This window comes from Bos mutus, chromosome 7 (genome assembly GCF_027580195.1).
Source record: "Bos mutus isolate GX-2022 chromosome 7, NWIPB_WYAK_1.1, whole genome shotgun sequence".
NCBI lineage: Eukaryota > Metazoa > Chordata > Mammalia > Artiodactyla > Bovidae > Bos > Bos mutus.
In genome coordinates, this window is record NC_091623.1 from 27,282,953 (window position 1) to 27,303,438 (window position 20,486).

A 20,486-nucleotide genomic window follows, 5' to 3' on the forward strand; every position below is an offset into this window, starting at 1 on the left:
GAAAATCGTATTTAAGTACCTTGGCATTTCACATAATATTTAATCTGGTTATTATTTGGTGCTGTGTGTTTGAGAGAGGAAAACAAGTTTCTTGTTAACAAGTTTTCTGGGACAGTGTTCCTGCCAACAAGTGATAAAGCCGTCCTTAGCAAATTCTGGAAAAGTGCCACAGCAAATGTTATTTTAGGGGGTGTTAAGTCATTACAATCTCTTGTCCACTTTAATTGTGGGGACTTGATTGTGCTCGACAAGTTCATGTCCCAGTGCCAAGAAGGAGGCAACTCTGAAAATGTGCCCCAAGGGCAGTCCCCATCTGTCTTACCTGGAGATCCAGAACTCTGCTGGGTGTCCGATTTGAAAGGCTAAACTCACTAAAGGAAGTTCCAAAATCCTTTTCAATTGCAGTTTCCAATTTTTTTTAATTCTAAATTTTTATTATTTTCCAATTAACTAAAATATTTTTAAGATAATTTATTTTTCAATGAAGGCATATGGATGGTGATTTTCTGCATCTGTGTGGATCTCAGCATGCTTTTCTGCTGGCCTCACACAAGGTGCTACTACAAAATTGTATGTTTTGGGGTACCAGTTCTGTTCCCTTAAAATATTCTACCTGTTGCTCCATAGTTTTCTGACTTTTTGTGCTATAGAAAAGATGTCTGAGGCAGCCTAATTGTTATTTATTTTTAGAGAACTTGTTTTTCCTGCTTTGGTGCATTTGTGATTTCTTTTTCTTTTATTCTTACAATTTAAAAAATTGCCAGGATGTGCCTACATGTGTGTTTTTCTATTAATTTTTTCCTAGAGTGTCTATTATGTAATTATCGGTCTTATTTCAGTTTCTTTTTAACCATACATATAGTTCTGAGATCAGACATTCATTAGGCACCTGCCTCAGTTTTCTCTTTAACCTTCACCTTTGTATTCTGCTAGAGTTTCTGAACTTTATCCCCCATATTTTTATTTCTGTCATTTAAATTCTGCTCCTTGAAACTTCCAATACAGGTTTAAATTTTGCCTTTTCCCCTGTTGCATTGTACCCCTCTCTAATCCAGTCTTCCTGACCTCTCTCTCTGTTTCACTCTGTTATTTTCCCATCTCCATCTTCTCTGTGTCTGTGGCTCTCTACCTGGCTTTCACGGGGGCAATGCCATCTCGTTTCCTATTAAGGATGCAGACAGTCTTCTGAAATTTTCTTCTTGTAGTGTATCATTTTATGAGATTTACTGTCTCAGTCTTCAGGAAAACGGCATCTTTCTTGACTGTTTTCCTTCTTCTCACTTATCTGATTAAATGTCTTTTTTGGAACTCAGGCAAGGCCTAGGAGGCCAAAGTTTTTCTGCAAACCAGAGGCAGTGGAGGATGTGGTGAGGGGGTGGGAGGTGGTCTTTCCCGGGAAGCCTCCACAGGGTCCTGCTCAGTTACTGTCAGGGTGGAGATTTTACCTCAGTTTTGGCAATTCCCTGACTTCCTTTGTTGTTGAGTCAAATTCCAGCCTCTTCTGTGAGAAGATGATTAGAAAACTGCTGTCGAGATTATTTTGTAGTAGCAATTCCCGGAGTGGTCTCCTAATGACTCTCTTTCACGTCTTGAATCCAGTCTCCCCTTTTCTAGCCTCCTTCGGGTATAACCTGTGAAGTAGGCCTTCACTGCGGACTCTGTTCTGTTTATTAACTGTGTGTAGCTCCTCATGAGTTTCACCAGAAGGGCTTGAGGTGTAGGGCTTCAGGAGCATTCCATGTCGCCTCTTTTCTGGAATTTCTCTGACTGGTTTCCGGTGCGTGGGCCTCGTTCTGTGCGTGTGTCGTCATGACGTGCTTTAGGTACTGCTTGCGTCTCAGCGCCTGATACTTGTGTACGCACGTAATAGAGTTTGTATTTTCTTACGTGGAGCCTGCCATATGGGTCTTCGCCAGCCATCTATGGATTTAAGGTCAAAACCTACGGTTAGAATACCAGCCATTATGTAGCCATTCACACAGCCTGTTTATTGGAAGACATGTTTTCAGGTTGAATTCTGAGAAAAACACAGGGAGTTTCTCAAATTCAGGACAAAAATTCTTTGCCGTCTTGAGACCACTGTAAGAGCATCTTCTTTCTCATGTGCCGTGGGAGCGCTGAAAAGCTCCCCAGTTAGCCCGCCCCCAGTCCACGGTGCCTAAAGAGGCAGCACGCTGTAGTTGCTGAGAGCAGGCCCTGGAGTCCCAGTGTGTGGACTTGTCCCCAGCTCTGCAACCTCCTAGCTGGGTGTTCTTAGGCAGATTCCTTTGCCTCCCTAAGGGTACCTTTCTCATGTGTCCATGGAGACAGCGATAGGTTCTACATGAGTTAATGTGAAGATCAATGAGACCAAGCAAATGAAGTGTCTAGAACAGTGCCTGGGACATGCGACGGTGTTAGCTGCTATCACGGTTATTATTATTACTACTGTTATTACTTTTACTAGCCAATGAGGAGAACTTGTTTGGCAATAAAGGTAAGCCCCTTATTGCTTTAGAGCCAGGACTCAAATTCTTTTGTTGACTATATATTGCCAAGCCTTTCCCATTAAAAAAGGAAGGAAGTTTGGTAGTTCATTAAGCTTAGTAGTCTTTCTTTGTTTCAAAACAACTCTGTTAACACCCAAAAATATATGCCAGTTGCTAGAAAATACAGTCCCTCTGTAACCAAGAACATGAAAATAATTTGCTATTAAATTAAGAATCTGTGATATACAAAATGTTATCTAAGTAGTAGTGAGTGACTAATAAAAATAGTTATTATTGCACTTCAGAGTAATGAGCCTAACTGCGTAAGATCTTAGGTCCTACCAAAATTGTCTCTGAAGACTATACCTTATAGCATAGGGAATTAGAATAAAAGTTAAAAAAAAATCAAAGGAATTGAATAGAAGTTACATTTCTTGGCTTTAGAATAGATCTTAAGTCCTGGAAACCCGAGGGACAAATCAATTAAATATTAATCCTGAAATACACTGTTTTAACATTTATATCTTTTTCAGTCTTCTCTCTAGACTTTATTAGCTTCTAAAAGATAATGGAATGACTGATTCAGAAGGGAGGATGACCTAAAATTGTGCCCACAGCAAGAAACCTTTATCATTTAAGGACTGAATATGTATGATTCTTGTCATAAAGTCAGTAATATTTTATCATATACCAATGTACATAATAACTTGTTAAGACCTTCCAAAAACAGTTCACTTGTGAAGTCAAAATCTCTTAGCAAGTTGACATCATAAATTAGTCTTTTATATTTCAATCCGCATTATTACAGAACCCTTAGTAAATGTATAGAGCGCTGTTCATTTCAGTTCAGTTCAGTTGCTCAGTCGTGTCCAACTCTTTGTGACCCCATGGACTGCAGCACGCCAGGCCTCCCTGTCCATCACCAACTCCCAGAGTTTACCCAAACTCATGTCCATTGAGTCAGTGATGCCATCCAACCAGCTCATCCTCTGTCATCCCCTTCTCCTCCCACCTTCAATCTTTCCCAGCATCAGGGCCTTTTCAAATGAGTCAGCTCTTCACATCAGGTGGCCGAAGTATTGGAGTTTCAGCTTCAGCATCAGTCCTTCCAATGAACACTCAGGACTGATTTCCTTTAGGATGGACTGGTTGGATCTCCTTGCAGCCTAAGGGACCCTCAAGAGTCTTCTCCAACACCGCAGTTCAAAAGCATCAATTTGTTAGTATCATAAAAATTTATTTTAAACTTTGTTCCTCATCTCCTAGGACATTACATGAGATTATGCAATATTTCTCAAGTTTAAGCATGCCTATGAATCACCTGGACATAGTATGAAAAATTCAGACTCCTGGGCCCAGATCAGGGTGAGATCAGGCTTTCGGTATTTTTCCCAGTCACTCAGGTGACTCTTCTGACGGTGGTCTTCTGAGCACTTTTCGAGTAACACAGATAATTCTTACAGATCTCATAATGCAGTTCCTGGAAAATATGAGCTTTTCTTCCTTTTTTTCCTTTCTCATTTCCTTTTCTTTTTGAAATGCCTGCCAACCCCACCCCATCCCTCAGCCGTCTCCTGTCTCCATGTCCTGGGGACAGCGTGGCTCTGAAGCACATTGAGGGCACTGTGGTTTCAAGGAGTCATTGGACCAGATGGGGAGGCTTTGGTTGCAAGGGAGAAATGCAGAAATGCAAACCCTATTTCTTCCTACTTCTCCTAGGACCTCGTTCCTTAACTCTTCCCTCATTCCTTTTGTTATTGTTGTTTTTGAGTCACTAAGTCGCATCCCATTCTTTTTTTTTTCTTTTTACTCCTTATTTAATGACTCCTCTTTAGACGACATTTCAGTTTAGTCTTCCTCATCATGAACTATTTTAAAATATTTCGTTTGAAGCTGCTCAAGCTTCCATTCCATCTTCCTTTTTAACCCTCACTGCCAAAATTCTTGGTTGAAATTATTGAAGAAGCGAGTAGGGAGAAAGAAGAGAGAAACTAAAAGCAAATGTTGATAAATGGCTGCCTGAAGTAGGTAGGAAGGAGACACCAGTGAACGAGTCAAAGAAGCAGCAACAAAAGGGGTGGGGGAGCCTGGATGTTGCCAGGTCATGGGTGGGAAGGCTGGAAGGAGCACCTAGGCTGAGGATAGACCCGGGACTGGGGGCTGAGGGAGCTTTCTTGTTTGGAGACTGGGATATCGTCGGTTCACTTGAGAGCTATTTCTGTTACGAGCCAGAGGCTGCTGAGTCAGTGGAGATTCGGCACCGATGACTCTTTTCCTCCAGTGTACGTGCCTTTATAGTGAGCATCAGATAAAACAAAAGAAAAGAAAAAGTTTAAATCAGTGTTTATCTACACAGAAAGAGATAAGTGTTGCCATGTGTCACATGGTACAGATTTCTTGGATTGCTTGCCAGGTGTTTATAGGTAAATGGATTCATTTATCAATTGACCAATATCAAATAAGAAAGACATGATTTGGGAAGAGCTCAGAAATGAATTCTACACATATGTTTATCTTAATCATTAGGACTGTGGGCTTCGTTGTTGGTTTTTCACATTAAGGTGGGCACCCCTGTTCTCTTTATTTTTCAAATCAAGTCTCTGATTCCTAAGCGATCTAATTTGAGCTCAAAGTACGTAATGTTTGGACTTCAGCACCTTCCAGAAATATATCACTCTGAAGTCTGCAAAGTACAGTTTCAAAGAAAACACTTTTTTTACAGGAAACAGAGAGCTAAAGTGATCTCATGTTCACATTCCAATTTTGGTTTCACTTAGTGCTTGGGATAAAAATTACTTCTCTGAGTGCAATATTGTTACTTTTTTTTTTTTCCTGCTTACCTTCTTAAAACACTGAGTTTACTCAGTCAAGTCTGAAACCATGCATCTCTTTCCCAGAAAAATGAAAGCTGACAAGAAAGTTGAATGACTAATTTTTAAAATATTGCACTTAAAAAATAATGAGGGTTCCTTGTACCAGCTATATGATGAGAGATTGCTGAACTATTTGTTAGATAGGATCTGGTGATACCTGCCTAACTTTAAAAATAGGATTCAGGGGACACCCAGTGGTTAAAAGGAGGAAATTCCTCCTGAGGTGCAGTGTTCAGTTAGAATAAGTATTTCTTGTCTCAGCAGTCAAAATGTTGATACATTGCTGATTTTGTCTTTCTGAATAAGCATATGTTAGCTGTATGTGTGTGCTTTAAGAAGAAAGGGACTTGGTTTTGACATTTATATGAATTTTCTTCAAGTATTTGAAAACTTACAAATTATAAGGTTAGAAATGTTAGAAATGTGATTAAACTTTTCTTTTAATGAAGACATAATAATATTAATAAATGAGAAATAAGCAACCCAGAGTCATAAATAAGAAAAACAATTAAAATTTTTGACCCAGAAATTCCACTTCTAGAAATTTGTTTCAAATACATAATCAGAGGTGTACTTGATGCCTGTGTACAAAGTATTAACCATAGCTTTATTTACAGTGATAACAAACTAGAGAAACAAACATACAGCTTTAATGAACTGGTGATGTTAACAGCACAAAAATAGTGAGTAAGGTATCTTTAACACCATGCTTTCAAGAACATTTAACAATGGAGGAAAATGTTTATGATAGGTAAAAAACGATGATAAAAGACCAGTAATTCCATGTATTTAACATATTGTGTATATTTTGATTTGCATACAAATAGAAAAATAACTGAATGTGGTTGTCTTGATTGGCAAGATTTCGAGTAATTTGTATTCTCTTCTTTATACTTTTCTCTTTATTCTAAACTTTTTTTTTTCATTAGAGGGAGAAGAATAATAAACAGCATAGATAACAAAAGGATAATGGAAGAAAATGTTTTAACAATGATCAAAGCTAAATCTGTGAATCTATCTGCTTAGACCTTAAAGGGAGAAATGTTTTATGTGCCTTTTTCCTTTGGAACCTTCAAGAGATGTTTCCAGAGTAAAGCTGCTGCTGCCACCCTTTGTGTGTGTGTGTGTGAGTGTGTGTGTGTGTGTGTGAGTGTGTGTGTGTGTGAGTGTGTGTGTGCACACGCGTGTATACACACATGTGTTTGGCTAGAAGGGCACTTCTTATATACGGACAGAGAATCAGGATTTAAGCACTAAGGCTGCATGGAGAGCAAGGATTGTTAATTATTTTTAGTTTATGTTCCTTTTGAAATCCAATGAAAACTGATTGTTTTCTCTGAAAAATGACACATGTATATGAATAAAAGAATTTTTTAAAAAGTGACATACAACTTACATAGGTTCAGAGATACACACCATCCCTACCTGGGACGGGGGAGGAATCTTATTGAGTAGCTATGTTTAGGAGGTATCATCTAATATTTTCCCAGTTGGATTAGTGTTGATGTCTGAAATTCCACCAGTAGCAACTTCCTTAACCTCTGAAGTAAGGATTGCCTTCCTGTGCATCCTCTTTTAAATTGTAGATATTTGTAGGAGGGATAATATATTAATTATTAACATCTCGGTGAGAAGTAGTTTAATAAGAGAGAAAGCAAATTATGTAAACACTATCTTTATAGATTTGATAAAGGTAGTAAAGAACTAGTGATCATTTGATATTGAACATATGTAGGGGTTACACACACACACCTTACAACAACCCCCATTCTCCTAATGAGAAAATTGAGGCACAACTTGATTAAATAACCTGTCCAAGGTCACACAGTTATATAATAGTGGACCCCAGGATGGAACTCATTTTCCAGAGTCTATACTCTTAACTCGGAGAAGGCAATGGCACCCCACTCCAGTACTCTTGCCTGGAGAATCCCATGGACGGAGGAGCCTGGTGGGCTGCAGTCCATGGGGTCGCTGAGGGTCGGACACAACTGAGCGACTTCACTTTCACTTTTCATTTCATGCATTGGAGAAGGAAATGGCAACCCACTCCAGTGTTCTTGCCTGGAGAATCCCAGGGATGGGGGGGCATGGTGGGCTGCCGTCTATGGGGTCGCACAGAGTCGGACACGACTGAAGCGACTTAGCAGCAGCAGCATACTCTTAACTAGTATCCAAAACTGTTTATAAAGTTATCTGTTTAAAAAGGTCTACCTAATGCCAACTCCATAGACTTTCTTAAGGCTGTTGTCAGTTTTTGTAACTCACTTCTCTGACTCTTCATTGCCGTCTTTCTTCCTCATGTCCTCTTTTTACTCAAAAGATCTTTAAGCGAGGTTAAATCATTCCATTCCCTTGGCTCTAAAATGTAAGGGAGTGTAAGGACAGCTGCGCCCTCCTGGTGGACAGGAAGTGGGGCCCCAGGGAAACTGAGTCCCAGCACAAGTGGAGTGGGAGAAGAAAGCATCCTCCCAACCCCCTGTCAGTGCGGCCACCTCAGATAGAGAGACCTGAGCTAGACCACCCCCAGGCCTTCTGCCTGGAGACCATGCATGGCGCTGAGGAATTGGGAAACAACTCCACGCTGGCCACCATAACGTGCGTTACTAAGACTGCTGTGGACGGGATGATTCATTCAGTGAGTGAATTTCTGTGTAATAGGTTATGAGTTGATCTTAGGGCTTATCATTGTGACCTATTAAGCAGTGTTTCTCAGGGGACTAACATAGCCTATTTACTGAACTGCATTTGGGGTAACACCATTTATACGTGTTTCTGTAGTGAAAGCAACTTGTATTTGTCCGTAGACTACTTACAACCATGGTGTAAAAGAACATTTGTGAATAAAAGTCACAGGCTTATAATTGCTAGTATTGGGGAATCTGTCTCCTTGGAAAGAATCTTTTTCTAGATACTATTTTCCAATAAATCATGTGTTTTCATGTGGAAGCACAATATTTGCTTTTCATTTTATGGGATGACTTAACTAAAGGAACTGACTTGTCAACAAATATGGCAAAACATTTTAATGAGAGTCCTTATGCTGAAAAATACTACATTTCATCAAGCCTAAGACACCACTGATCTAAAAATGCACTGATTAGAAAATGCTAAGAAAGAAAGAAAGATGACTATCAACTAATCTCTGACCAAAGCTTTATATTGATTTTAAGATGCATCAGTATGCAATAGGAAAGCAAATGGTGACTTAAAATCAATAAAACAAAATTCAGTAGTAACTTGAAAACTTATGTAATTACGATGTCCATTGTTCAAATAATTCTGAAACTAATTTCACTTTTGCATTCAGTTCACGAAACTGTTTCATATCCCCCTTTGATAATTTTTTCATTAAAATCGTGATTTTTCATTTTGATAGCCCTCCCATATTTATCAGATATGAATCTGATTAACTTCCGGTAGTTTCAAACACTTAAATTGACATTCAGAGGATGAATATTTGTTTTGCTTTTAAGGATAATCAGATAATGTGTTGCAGACCATTCAACATACAGGATTTTTAAAATAGCTTAAGCAATTATTTGAGTATTCCAGCTACCAAGGAGCTTCCCTGGTGGCTCAGTGATAAAAAAAAAAAATCTGCCTGCCAATGTAGGAGGTGCACGTTTGATCCCTGGATCAGAAAGAGGCCCTGGAGAAGGAAATGGTAACTCACTGCAGTATTCTTGCTTGGGAAATCTCACAGACAGAGGAGCCTTGTGAGCTACATTCTATGGGGTTGTAAAGAGTCAGACAGGACTTAGCAACTGAGCACACAGGCACACCAGCTACCAAGTTAAACCTTTGAGTGTTCATTTAATACAAAAGTTTTGGGGTAATTGTGTGCTCACAAATTCCATCAAATGTAGCATCCGATCTGTTACTTAAGAGATTGTTGCAAGCTGAAGAATCCCTAGTCTGCTTCCTCTTGAGGGCTGTTACTTTGGTGGAAAGGTAGACAAGCTCCCTTCTCACCTTTGGGGTGGAGAGGAGAATCACTGGAACTCTGTGACACCTTCACAGCGGTGGATGGCACCATGACTTAGCTGGGGCAGAGGAAAAGCTGTCACCCATGGGTTGACTCCATTATCTCTTGAATCTTTGGGGGATGGGAGTCTAAAACCCAGCTTGCTCCTTCATACCCAACTCATCACTCTTAATAGGTATTTGTTGAGCTTCTTGTGAGTTTATATTTTCATGCAGTTTGGAAATGTTTGACCATTATTTCTTCAAGTATTTTGTTTTGTCTCCTCATCTCTCTATTCTTTGGAGGCTGTGGCTGTGCATGTATTAGCGGCATGGGATTGCCCCACAACTCAGCGATGCTCTGTTGTCTGTCCTCTAGCCCTTCACTCTCTGTTTCATTTTGGGTTATTTCTATTGCCATGTCTCCAAGTTCACTAATCTTTTCTTCTGCAGTGTCTCATCAGTTTTTAATTGCAGTGTGTTTTTCATCTCATACTTTTTTTTTTTTTTTTTGGCCGTGTGAAATCTTAGTTCTCTGACCAGGAATGGAACCCATGTCCCCTGCAATGGAAGTGCAGGGTCTTAACCACTGAATCGCTAGGGAAGTCCCTGGGTAGTTTTATTAAGATATTTGCTATTTTTCTCCTAAACATACTTTTAGAAAGCTTTTTATTTTGAAATAATTATAGATTGCCAGAAAGTTGCAAAGATAATACAGCTGGTGCGACATACCGTTCACCTCGTTTCCCCACTGGTTACGTGGTCTACAACTATAATATGATATGAAGACTAGGAAACTTATATATATTCTATGCCATTTTATTACCTGTAGATTCACGTAGCCAGCCCTGCAATCAAGATACTATGCTTCTTGCACGTTATAGTTTTCCTGTGTATGGAAAAGCCCAAAGTTGCATTTTTCTGCTTCTAGGCATGCCTTGTAATTTTTTATTAGATAACAAACAGATGTGATTTTTATATTGTGCAAGTGCTTTTTGTTACTGTTGCTTTAAGTTTTCTGGAGCTTGGTTTTGGAACATAGTTAAGTTACTGGAGACACTTTGATCACTTTGACACTTTGGGGTTTGCTTTTAACCTTTGTTTGGCTGGACCAGAGCAGCTTTTAGAGGAGGAGCCTTTTTCTTCTTCATTCCCTACCCAGTGGTTCTGACTGCTGGCAACACATCCTGGTCCTGGCTCCCGGGAAACCCTTTGATATTGTCTCTGCTTCTTCCTTCTGGGTCTTCTTTCCCCACATTCAGGCTCTCTTCACATGCACATCTCTGGAGCTAACTTTTGCACCTCCCCTCTCTGGTGCCCTTCCCTTGACCTTTGAACTCCCAACTTCATCTCCTCAGCCCAGACAGACAGACAGCCACCGCATAATCCAACAGCTGGAAACTCCGTGGGCAGTAGACGGTGGCAATCACAGGGCATCCCTGGTTTGTTTTCCCTCTCTGGGGGACCCCGTCCTTGCTGACTGGTGTCCAGCATCTGGAAACCGCTGTAGCATATAGTGGTCTAGGGTTTTCTTTAGTTATTTAAGGCAGAAACACTCCTTCCTTTTTAATCTCAATTTACTTACATAAGACTGTCATCAGTGTAAAAGGGAAACAAACCTGTGTTTGCCAGGAGGCTGTGGCCCAGCTTACAAACCGAAGTTCCTTCTTTTACTGTGAAGGGATTTGAGTTGTGACAGTTTTCTCATTTATACGCCTGGTCACTGACTTGCTTCTTTGTTCATTTAGCAATGCGCTTGAGTGTTCTGCAGGTATTTTACTAATATTGAAATGTGCCGCAAAGGCTGTTGAAATCGCCTATCCCATATCCTGTCCTGACACCCTGTAGTACCTCAGAAGGAGGCTTGCCACTCCCAGAAACACTGAGATCATGTTTATTCCTGCGGATCTTGATGACGCTGGATCACCCTCCCACACACACACTCACACACCGTGTGAGGCCTAGGGGAGCGAGGTCCAGAGGGGCCGGCATCTGTCACAGCTGACGCACGAGCACCAGGACCTGCTGCTCTGGCTCTGGAAGGCCACACTCATCACGGAAGCCTTTCAGCATTGACCCCGGAAGTGATCCCAGGTTCCCCTCAGCTAGCAGTTATCGGGCTTCCCAGGTGGCGCTAGTGGTAAAGAACCCGCCTACAATGCAGGAGACTTAAGAGACATGAGTTCAGTCCCTGGGTTGGGAAGATCCCCTGGAGGAGGGCATGACAACCCACTTCAGTATTCTTGGCCTGGAGAATCCCATGGCCAGAGGGGCCTGGTGGGCTAGTCCATGGGGTCACAAAAAGTCAGACACACCTGAAGTGACTTACCGTGCACAGCAGTTATTGAGTAATCACAGTATCTCTGAGTGTGGGCTTAGATGCATTGTATGTATAATTTCATATCATCTCCAGAGTTCCTGTCACAGAGAACAGTCACAGGACATGTTCTCACCAGTCAGAATCGCTGGGTACAGTACTCACTGTATTGAAAAAAATTAGTTCTGCTCTGAAGGCTGTTCTTGTTCAACCTAACAAAGCTTAAAAGCAAATCTCAAATGGATCAAATTGTTTCCAGGTAATAGAATCATGACCAGTCCTTAAAAAAAAAAAATCACTTTCTTTTCAATGAAAAAACTATTCTTCTATTATATAAATGGGCTTCCCTGGTGGCTCAGGTGATAGAAAATCCGCCTATGATGTGGGAGACCTGAGTTCGATCCCTGGGTTTGGAAGATCCCTTGAAGGAGAGCATGGTAACCCACTCCAGTATTCTTGCCTGGAGAATCTCCATGGACAGAGGAGCCTGGAGGGCTGCAGTCTATGGGGTTGCAAAGAGTCGGACATGACTGAGTGACTAAGCACATGTATTATATAGATAACAAAGCTCAAAAAAAATTCTCAGCAGCCACTAAGACCCATTATGAGTTAAAATTAGATGCACAGGGGTTGCCCTGGGTTGATGAGTCTGTCCCAGTGCCACTGGTTCAAGGCCTTGGGCCTCTCTCTCCCCCAGAGCAGGAATTTCTAACCTGTGAGCCACAGACTTCAGGCCACACTTCATTTCATACAGTCCTCTCAGTCTCTCTCTGAGATACAAATAGGATTATTTTCATTGCTCAGGTGAGAAAGTGAGTGTTTAATAGTGCTCATAAACTTGACCGAGGTCTCATAGTTGGCATTTGGTTGCAGCCAGGATTTTCCTGCCACATGTATCAAAGAGCAGGACCATTATTCTAGAGGATTCGGCACTTTTCTGTGTAGAGCCATCAGGTCTCAGGCTGGCATGAGGCCTCACTTAAGGGGCCTTTCCTGAGATTTTAGAAGATAGTGACACAGCAGCTTTGCCTGGCTCTCGGAATTTCATTGTTACTTTGAAAACTTGAATTCTTATTTTGAGACTTGAGTTCTGATTCATTCAATAAAAACTTTTGTTATGAACCACAACAGACATCCAAGAAAGGCATGCCGTTAATTCCTTTCATGTCCTCCTGCAACAGCGGATAGGATGGATGTAATCTGTGCGTTCTTTATCCATCTTGTCTGCTCAAGACAAGGTGCCCATTGTATGGGTCTCCTGGCCGGCAGACTCTGAACTTCTTTCGAGATGGGAGAGGCAGCTTCTAGCAGAAGGTGTGGATTCATGGTCCGTGGAAACAGGGTCTATGTCTTCTCAGGAGTCTGCACCTGAGCAGGAAAAAATCACACAAATTCCCTATAAATGGACCGGACCTGATGACCTGGAGTCAGAGTCCAGTAGAGGCAGATCTGGCATGGATGGTGACACTTCTGTCAACTGTTTTTAAAACTGAGGCCTGCCAGGAAGCGTGACTCAGCCATAGACGAGGGGCAGACCATTCCTGACCATTTCCTTTCTATAAAACTTAAGTAAAACAGAGACGTGCTCGTAAATGTTAGAAGGAATGCGGTTGAATGGCAAGGGAGAATCTGTTCAGTGGCCTCGAAGAAAAATTAGTTGAACTCAAACTTTGAATTGTCCTGGTACCGGTGTTCTCACGTAACAGCTTAATCCTGTAGAGACCAGAGCGTGTCTGTGTGTGAAGACAAAGGCAGAATCCTACAGGAGTGAGCTTGTTGCGAGTTTTCCCTTACTGTGAGTAAATGAATTCCATTCTATCCAGGGGTAGACCCAGCCCTGTCAGAGCTGTGAATGTGCAGACCTAGCTGGGTGAGAAACATGTCCAGGCCAGACTGCGATTTCTAAGGACTGATGTTCATGGTTGGGGGGAGAGAGGGGGTGAGGATGAGGAAGACTGCACAAGTTAAGTTCACGCTGACGTGAAGCCAAGGGACTTTGAGAACTTTTCCAGTGGAGACAAGAAAGACTCCCAAGGACTAGATGGTAGGTACCCAGAGAAGGCAGGAAGCCAGCCAAGGCCTGCAAGAAACTGGTGGTCCCAGCCCACCTGACTATGGGTCTGTCATGAACCCATCGCTTCGGACTCAGCATCTTGATTCAGCATCCTGTATCACCTTGTTCCATGCTTGCTGGTGCCCACCTTGCTTCAGCGGCAGCAACTTCCCTCTGTTCCTCCAGCTTGCTAAACCCAGCCCAGGACCCTTATCCGTGCCGCCCTATCCACCTCGAATGCCTCCCTTCCCCCGTGCCACACTTTATGCTTGATTTATTTATACCAGATCTCAGTCAAATGTCACTTCTTTGTCTATCCTGTCTAAGGAACCCTTAGCCAGTTACTCTCTGTTACATGACCCTGTTTTATTATCTTTACAACACTCTTCACTCTTTGAAACCATCTTGATTTTTATTGACTTATTTAGAGTCCAAGTCCTCTTACTGGAATGTAAGCAGTACAGGAGTAAGACCTGTTTTGTTCAATTGGTCATTATATCACCACTGCCTACAGTAGGACCAGGCTTCTAGCCAGGGTTCAGTAAATGTCCAGTGAGTAAAGGGATGGTGGTGATGGGTAGTTTAGTCGCTAAGTTGTATCCAACACTTGCGACCCCATGGACTGTAGCCCACCAGGCTCCTCTGTCTGTGGGCTTCTCCAGGCAAGAATACTAGAGTGGGTTGCTATTTCCTTCTCCAGAGGGGTCTTCCTGACCCAGGAATCGAACCTGGGTCTCCTGCATTGCAGACAGATTCTTTACCAAATGACCTACAAGGGAAGCCCGGAGTAAAGGGATGCATGAAGTCAAATACAGCTGAAGAGAGAACCACGTCATGTATGTGTGGTTCACAGTGAAAACAATGTGTAACAATACAAATCTGAGAATAAGGGGTTTGTGCTGTGGTATATGTGTGCATATCTAAGCTTTTGTGCTGTGTTTCAAGTGCCTGACATTGTTAAGAGCTCTATAAATATTACATAATGGAAGATCATTTTTTACAAATTCTACTCCTGTTTCAGCTAAACTAAATTGGTCCTTTGTAAACTAGGTAATTCAGTTGTCTCAAAGAACAAAGCAAGGTCATACCCACAGGAAAGCTGAGATACCCATCCTCAGTTGAGTTAAAAGATACTGAATTTAATAATAATTTTAAAATTACCTTTTAAAGTAAACGTTAAGTTTATACACAGGTAAAATAAAAATCATTATGTATGTTAAGTTTATAAAAAAAAAGAGGCATGGTATCAAGTTATTTTTAACTTAATGGTTTTGTAACTCAGCCAAAAGTTTTTAATTTTTGTGGGCAAATCTTAGCTAACGGGTGGAGTAGAATTCATTTACAGATAAGTCTGGGTCTGGTATGTGCATTCTGATGTGAGAATTGAAGCTGCAGTTAGTGCAGGATTGCAACGTGACCTTCCCTGATTACAGCTGGGACCACAAGTTAATAGCTGGAGCAGTGGACAGTGATTGGACTTTGCCAGGCTTCAGTCTCCTCACTGGAAATGAGGAGGTTGAAATGGAAAATGCAAGTATAATGAATAACCCCAATGCTATATGCTTGTCTTCATTTCTTATATCCAACCCCTTACACGGAATCCATGTTATGCACTATGATTATCAGAAGCTGCTTGGCTCCTCTGTCCATGGTATTCTCCAGGCAAAAATATTGGAATTTGGTAGCCATTCTCTTCTCCAGGGGATCGTCTCCAACCAGGGATCAAACCCAGGTCTCCTGCATTGCAGGCAGATTCTTAACCATCTGAGCCACCAGGGAAGCCCTCTTTAATTTCTATCACATTTATCTAGGATTTTTTTCTTCCTCTGGTTGATGGTAGTGCATGAATGCTTGGGAGAGACTACTTAGTTTACAGTTGATACTTTGGAGTCTGGGGCCCCTGCAGAGGCCTCTGAAGACCCTCAGACACCCATTAAAATGTGTCCACCCTGTTTATTCAGTGGGCACCCTGCAGGACTCTGAGAATAGCCAACCAGTGGACACGTGACCATTGGACTTTGAGGACAGCAAGCTGAGTTTCATCTTTTCTACTTGCTAAGACAGTATTTGCCCTGAAGGGAAACAAGGCTTCAGCTCAAACTTCAGCTCAAATTGTGGCAGACAGTTTCACAAAATTAAGCAATATAAATTTTGCTGAATATCTTCTAAATGTTAAAGAATTCAACCAAATTCTTCTCAATTATATATTTTTCAAAAAGTGTCCAAAGTTGTGTGTAAGTGGAAATGTAACTCTTTACAGTGTTATATATCACCTAATCGGCATGATAACCCCTCCTATGTATTCAATGCTTATAGTACATGCTTCATGTTTTATACATACTGGATCATAATCTCACCATGTTGCATTATAAACTTTATATGCTTGCTTCTCTGAAATACATAAGTAAAATTCATAAGTAAAAGATACAAGATATCAAGTCCTTGTGGAGAAAGCAACTGTATATTTTATCTTCCCCCCTTGTTTACTATCCATTTGTCACTTAAGTAGTTATATGCCACTGCCGCTGCTAAGTCGCTTCAGTCGTGTCCGACTCTGTGCGACCCCATAGACGGCAGCCCACCAGGCTCCCCCGTCCCTGGGATTCTCCAGGCAAGAACACTGGAGTGAGTTGCCATTTCCTTCTCCAATGCATGAAAGTAAAAAGTGAAAGTGAAGTCGCTCAGTCGTGTCTGACTCTTAGTGACCCCATGGACTGCAGCCCACCAGGTTCCTCTGTCCATGGAATTCTCCAGGCAAGAACACTGGAGTGGGGTGCCATTGCCTTCTCCAAGTAGTTATATAAGAAAATACAAAAAAAAAAAAAAAAGAACGCTTAACCCCACTATCAGAAAATAACCCCACATGAACTTCAGAGATCATACTATGCATGTTACTTTATAATGTGGCTTTTCTTTATGTAAAATATAAGTTAAATATTTTCATTTAACGCAGTGTTCTTCTAAACATGATCTTTAAACAACCACATGACATTTTATCCTGTAGCTGTTCATAGCATGACCTCTTATGTGGGAGGCAGTGTAGGTAGGTGAGAGAATAAGGTCTGAAATAGACATTTTGCTTTTTACGAGCTGTGACCATGGCCAAGTTATATACTCACCCCATTCCTCCATCTCTTTACCCATAAAATGGGGATAACAATAGTAACAGCCTTATATTGTGTAATTTTAAGATTAACTAACTTGTTATACATGATACATGTTACATATTTATCATGTTATATGATGTTATACATGTTACACATGATGATGCTTAGAGCACTTACAATAGTACTGTAATATATTGTATTATTAGAGCATTATTTTATTATTATCTATAATTTAGTTATTCTGATGGAACAATTACCTGATACACATTGAGTAAGAACTCAATGTGCAGTGAAAATGAAGTGAAAGTCGCTCAGTTGTGTCTGACTCTTTGAGACCCCATGGACTATACAGTCCATGGGATCTCCAGGCCAGAATACTGGAGTGGGTAGCCTTTCCCTTCTCCAGGGATCTTCCCAGCCCAGGAATCAAACTGGGTTCTCCTGCATTGCAGGCAGATTCTTTACCAACTGAGCTATCAGGGAAGCCCTTATGGAGTGGGTAGCCTTTCCCTTCTCCAGGGGATCTTCCAGCCCAGGAATTAAACCTAGGTCTCCCACATTGCATGCGGATTCTTTACTGGCTGAGCCACAAGGGAAGCCCAAGAATACTGAAGTGGGTAGCCTATCCCTTCTCCAGCGGATCTTCCTGACCCAGGCATCGAACCGGGGTCTCCTGCATTGTAGGCAGATTCTTTACCAACTGAGCTATCAGAGAAGCCCAAGAACTCAATAAACATTTCTTATTATGCATCATTGTATTCTAACTTCAAAAAGCAAAAAACAGTATAGGTAATAAAGGACTCAATAAACATTCATTATTACCTATATTGTTTTTTGCTTTTTGAAGTCAGAATACTGTGATGAATATCTGTGAAGAAAAAAAGGCTTTTGCTCTTGTACTATTATTTCCCTAAGATAAGTTTCTTAGACATAGGATTGCATCTTTGATCCTTGCTGCTGAGTCACCCTCTGCAGACTGTGCTAACGCCTGCTCTGCAGCGCTCAGGGTAAGAGAGAAAGAACGCACCCTGTCCCAGTGAGTGATGCTGTTCTGGGAATGCATGGCAGTGGAAAATGGCACCTGGCCATGTGAGGAGTTCGGCAGTTTTCCAAAACCATTGACTATTGAACAATTGCCATTTACTCAATGCACTCTTTCTTTTTAATATTTATATAGTCTTCAGGCTAAGATATAACAAATTAAAAACTTGTTTCACTTTTTGTGTGCTTAGCATTGAGTATATTAGTCTGAATTTTGCTTGAAAAGATATTTGTATTGATAGAAAAATTTACGCTTGACCACACTGTTAAGGTATCTTCCCCCATCGAAGCTAATATTTTCTTTTTTCTTTTTTCAGAAAAAAGCAACAAGCCTTGGGAGCAGTCAGCTCTCCAGAACTCAAGCTGGTGAAAAAGCCCCGGTCCCCAAGGTCAGTCATTTCCTGGACATGAAAAGACACCTACTTTACAGATGTATCACTAGTGGGGGGTGGGACTTGTAGGGAAAACAGACATGTCAAATATGTCACTGAAAATCGAACAAAGTATCATTTCTGGGCAGGTGGGGGAAGTACAAAGCAACAGGCATGACATTTCTTAATAAGGACTTGATGATTTAAGACCTAATAAAGACATTTGTGTTATTATTCTTACTGGCATCTAATAGTAAGCGTCCAAAAATATTAATCATTATTCTAAATGTTTATAAATAATATTTGATTTTTGCACATATTATGAGTAGAAATATAGTTTTTTCATTTCTTCAGAAAATAATTCAAATTATCTTTATGAGTATTAAGCATAGCAGGCTCTTGCTAAATGTGCTGTGTAATTATCTTATGTAATCTGTCACAACCTTATAATTATTATTCCTTTATACTTGAGGAAACCTTGGGTCAGAGAGCTTAAGTAACCTTGACAAGATCACAAAGCCAGTAAGATGGAGGTAGGGTTCAAACCCAGGCTTCCAGTTCACAAAAGATCCTGGACCTTTTAAAGTCTGACCAAGCCTTCTTCGGCAATATAACACTACCAAGTTTTGCAGCTTACAAAAACCACTGAAATTTCATCTTTCAAGATAAGCTGTAACTCCAATTTAAGCTAATAGTTTTCAATATATAAAGTAAAAGCTATCTATGCTCCTTCCACTTCAGCTGGTGATCTTCCAGTATGTCCAGGATTATCCAAACCTTAACCTGTTTCAGGATTGCCTATATGACTACTGAAAATAAGCATTTTTTTTTCCATTGAAACTGGTAGCTCTCCTTTGGAGGGCTGTGGACTTCCTCATTCATGTATGTTACTTGCTTGGTGAAGAGTTCATATTTTAGAGCCTCCTGGAGCCTCAGCTGCTGTCCAAACCCCTTATAAGTATCCAAACTAAAACCCAGCTGAGACATGAGAAGAGGCTGGGCCAGGGTATCTCTGCTGCCATTGCCCTTGTTAGTCTTCATACTCTCTTGTTTGGAGGTCTCCAACTAAAATATATTTTCTAGACATGTCCTATCTTTTGTAATATTATGACTTTTATTTAACTTGCACTTAAGTTATGCCTCTAAAAATTTGAAGCTTCATTAGTTCAGTCTCTCAGTCGTGTCCGCTCTTTGTGACCCCATGGACTGCAGCATGCCAGGCCTCCCTGTCCATCACCAACTACCGGAGTTTACTCAAACTCATGTCCATCGAGTTGGTGATGCCATCCAAACATCTAATCCTCTGCTGTCCCTTTCTTCTCCGGCTTTCAATCTTTCCCAGCATCAGGGTCTTTTTCAGTGAAAAGACTGGTTCTTTGCATCAGGTGGCCAAAGCTTCATTAGCCAGACCTCAATCTCAAGAGATTTTTAGTGAATCATTTGTAAATGGTTTCTAGAGTTGTCATTACCTAAACTCTTGGAGTTTCAGTACATTGTCCAGATCTCCTGCCTGGGAAGGGCCTTTATTCATTTCATTCATTCAAACTCTTGGAGGGTCAGTCCATTGTGGAAAATCACACTTAGGTATTTTTGTTTCCTTTATTTCCTGCCCACCCCCTCCTTGAATTTAGTGGTAAGAAGCAGTCCCTTTTACATTTTTTTTCTACCCAGGAGTATCATACACTCATTTCTAGGTAGAATTCTTGTGAAGAATTTGGCAATTCTCCTCAAACCTTGCCCCTGCCTCAGGAAGCTGTGGGAGGGAGTGTAGCTAGGAGGCAGAGACATTTAGCCACACAGTGACTGATTTAGTATTTACTGGCAGACTTGTAATTCTCTCCTTGGCTTCTCCCATCCCATTCTTCTATTGTTCTTTATCACTGTGGTTTCCTGATTGGAGTTCCTTCACCAATTTCCTGAATATTGTTTTTTCCAGGATTTAATTCTTCATTCCTTCCTTTTTATATCTTTAACCCTTACAGAGTATTAGAAATACATATATATATATACACTTATATATGTGCATAATATATATACTTATATATGTGCATACATATATATTATATATATATATATAATATATATATACTTTCTTAGTTTTTAACTTTGTCTTTTGATACTAGATTGAAAGTCCTCAGTATCATCATCACTTAAAAATGACCATTCCCATGCATCATTTAATAGCATTTGTGACCCCTTGAAGCCTTTTATTACACAATAAATTATCACAACACACAGGCAAATGATATTCTCCCGACACATAACATGACAATAGTAGATATAATTGGTA

At 40.8% G+C, this 20,486-nt stretch overlaps 1 protein-coding gene across 6 annotated transcripts in view; it reads left to right on the forward strand.

Moving 5' to 3' along the window:
- The window catches only part of CAST (calpastatin), a 131,720-nt gene that overhangs the window by 21,890 nt on the left and 89,344 nt on the right, over positions 1–20,486 (forward strand). For all 6 annotated transcript variants that reach the window (XM_070373166.1, XM_070373165.1, XM_070373168.1 and 3 more), the window contains exon 3: positions 18,143–18,214. In XM_070373166.1, the coding sequence (XP_070229267.1) occupies positions 18,143–18,214 (72 nt within the window). The remainder of the gene's footprint in view (positions 1–18,142; positions 18,215–20,486) is intronic.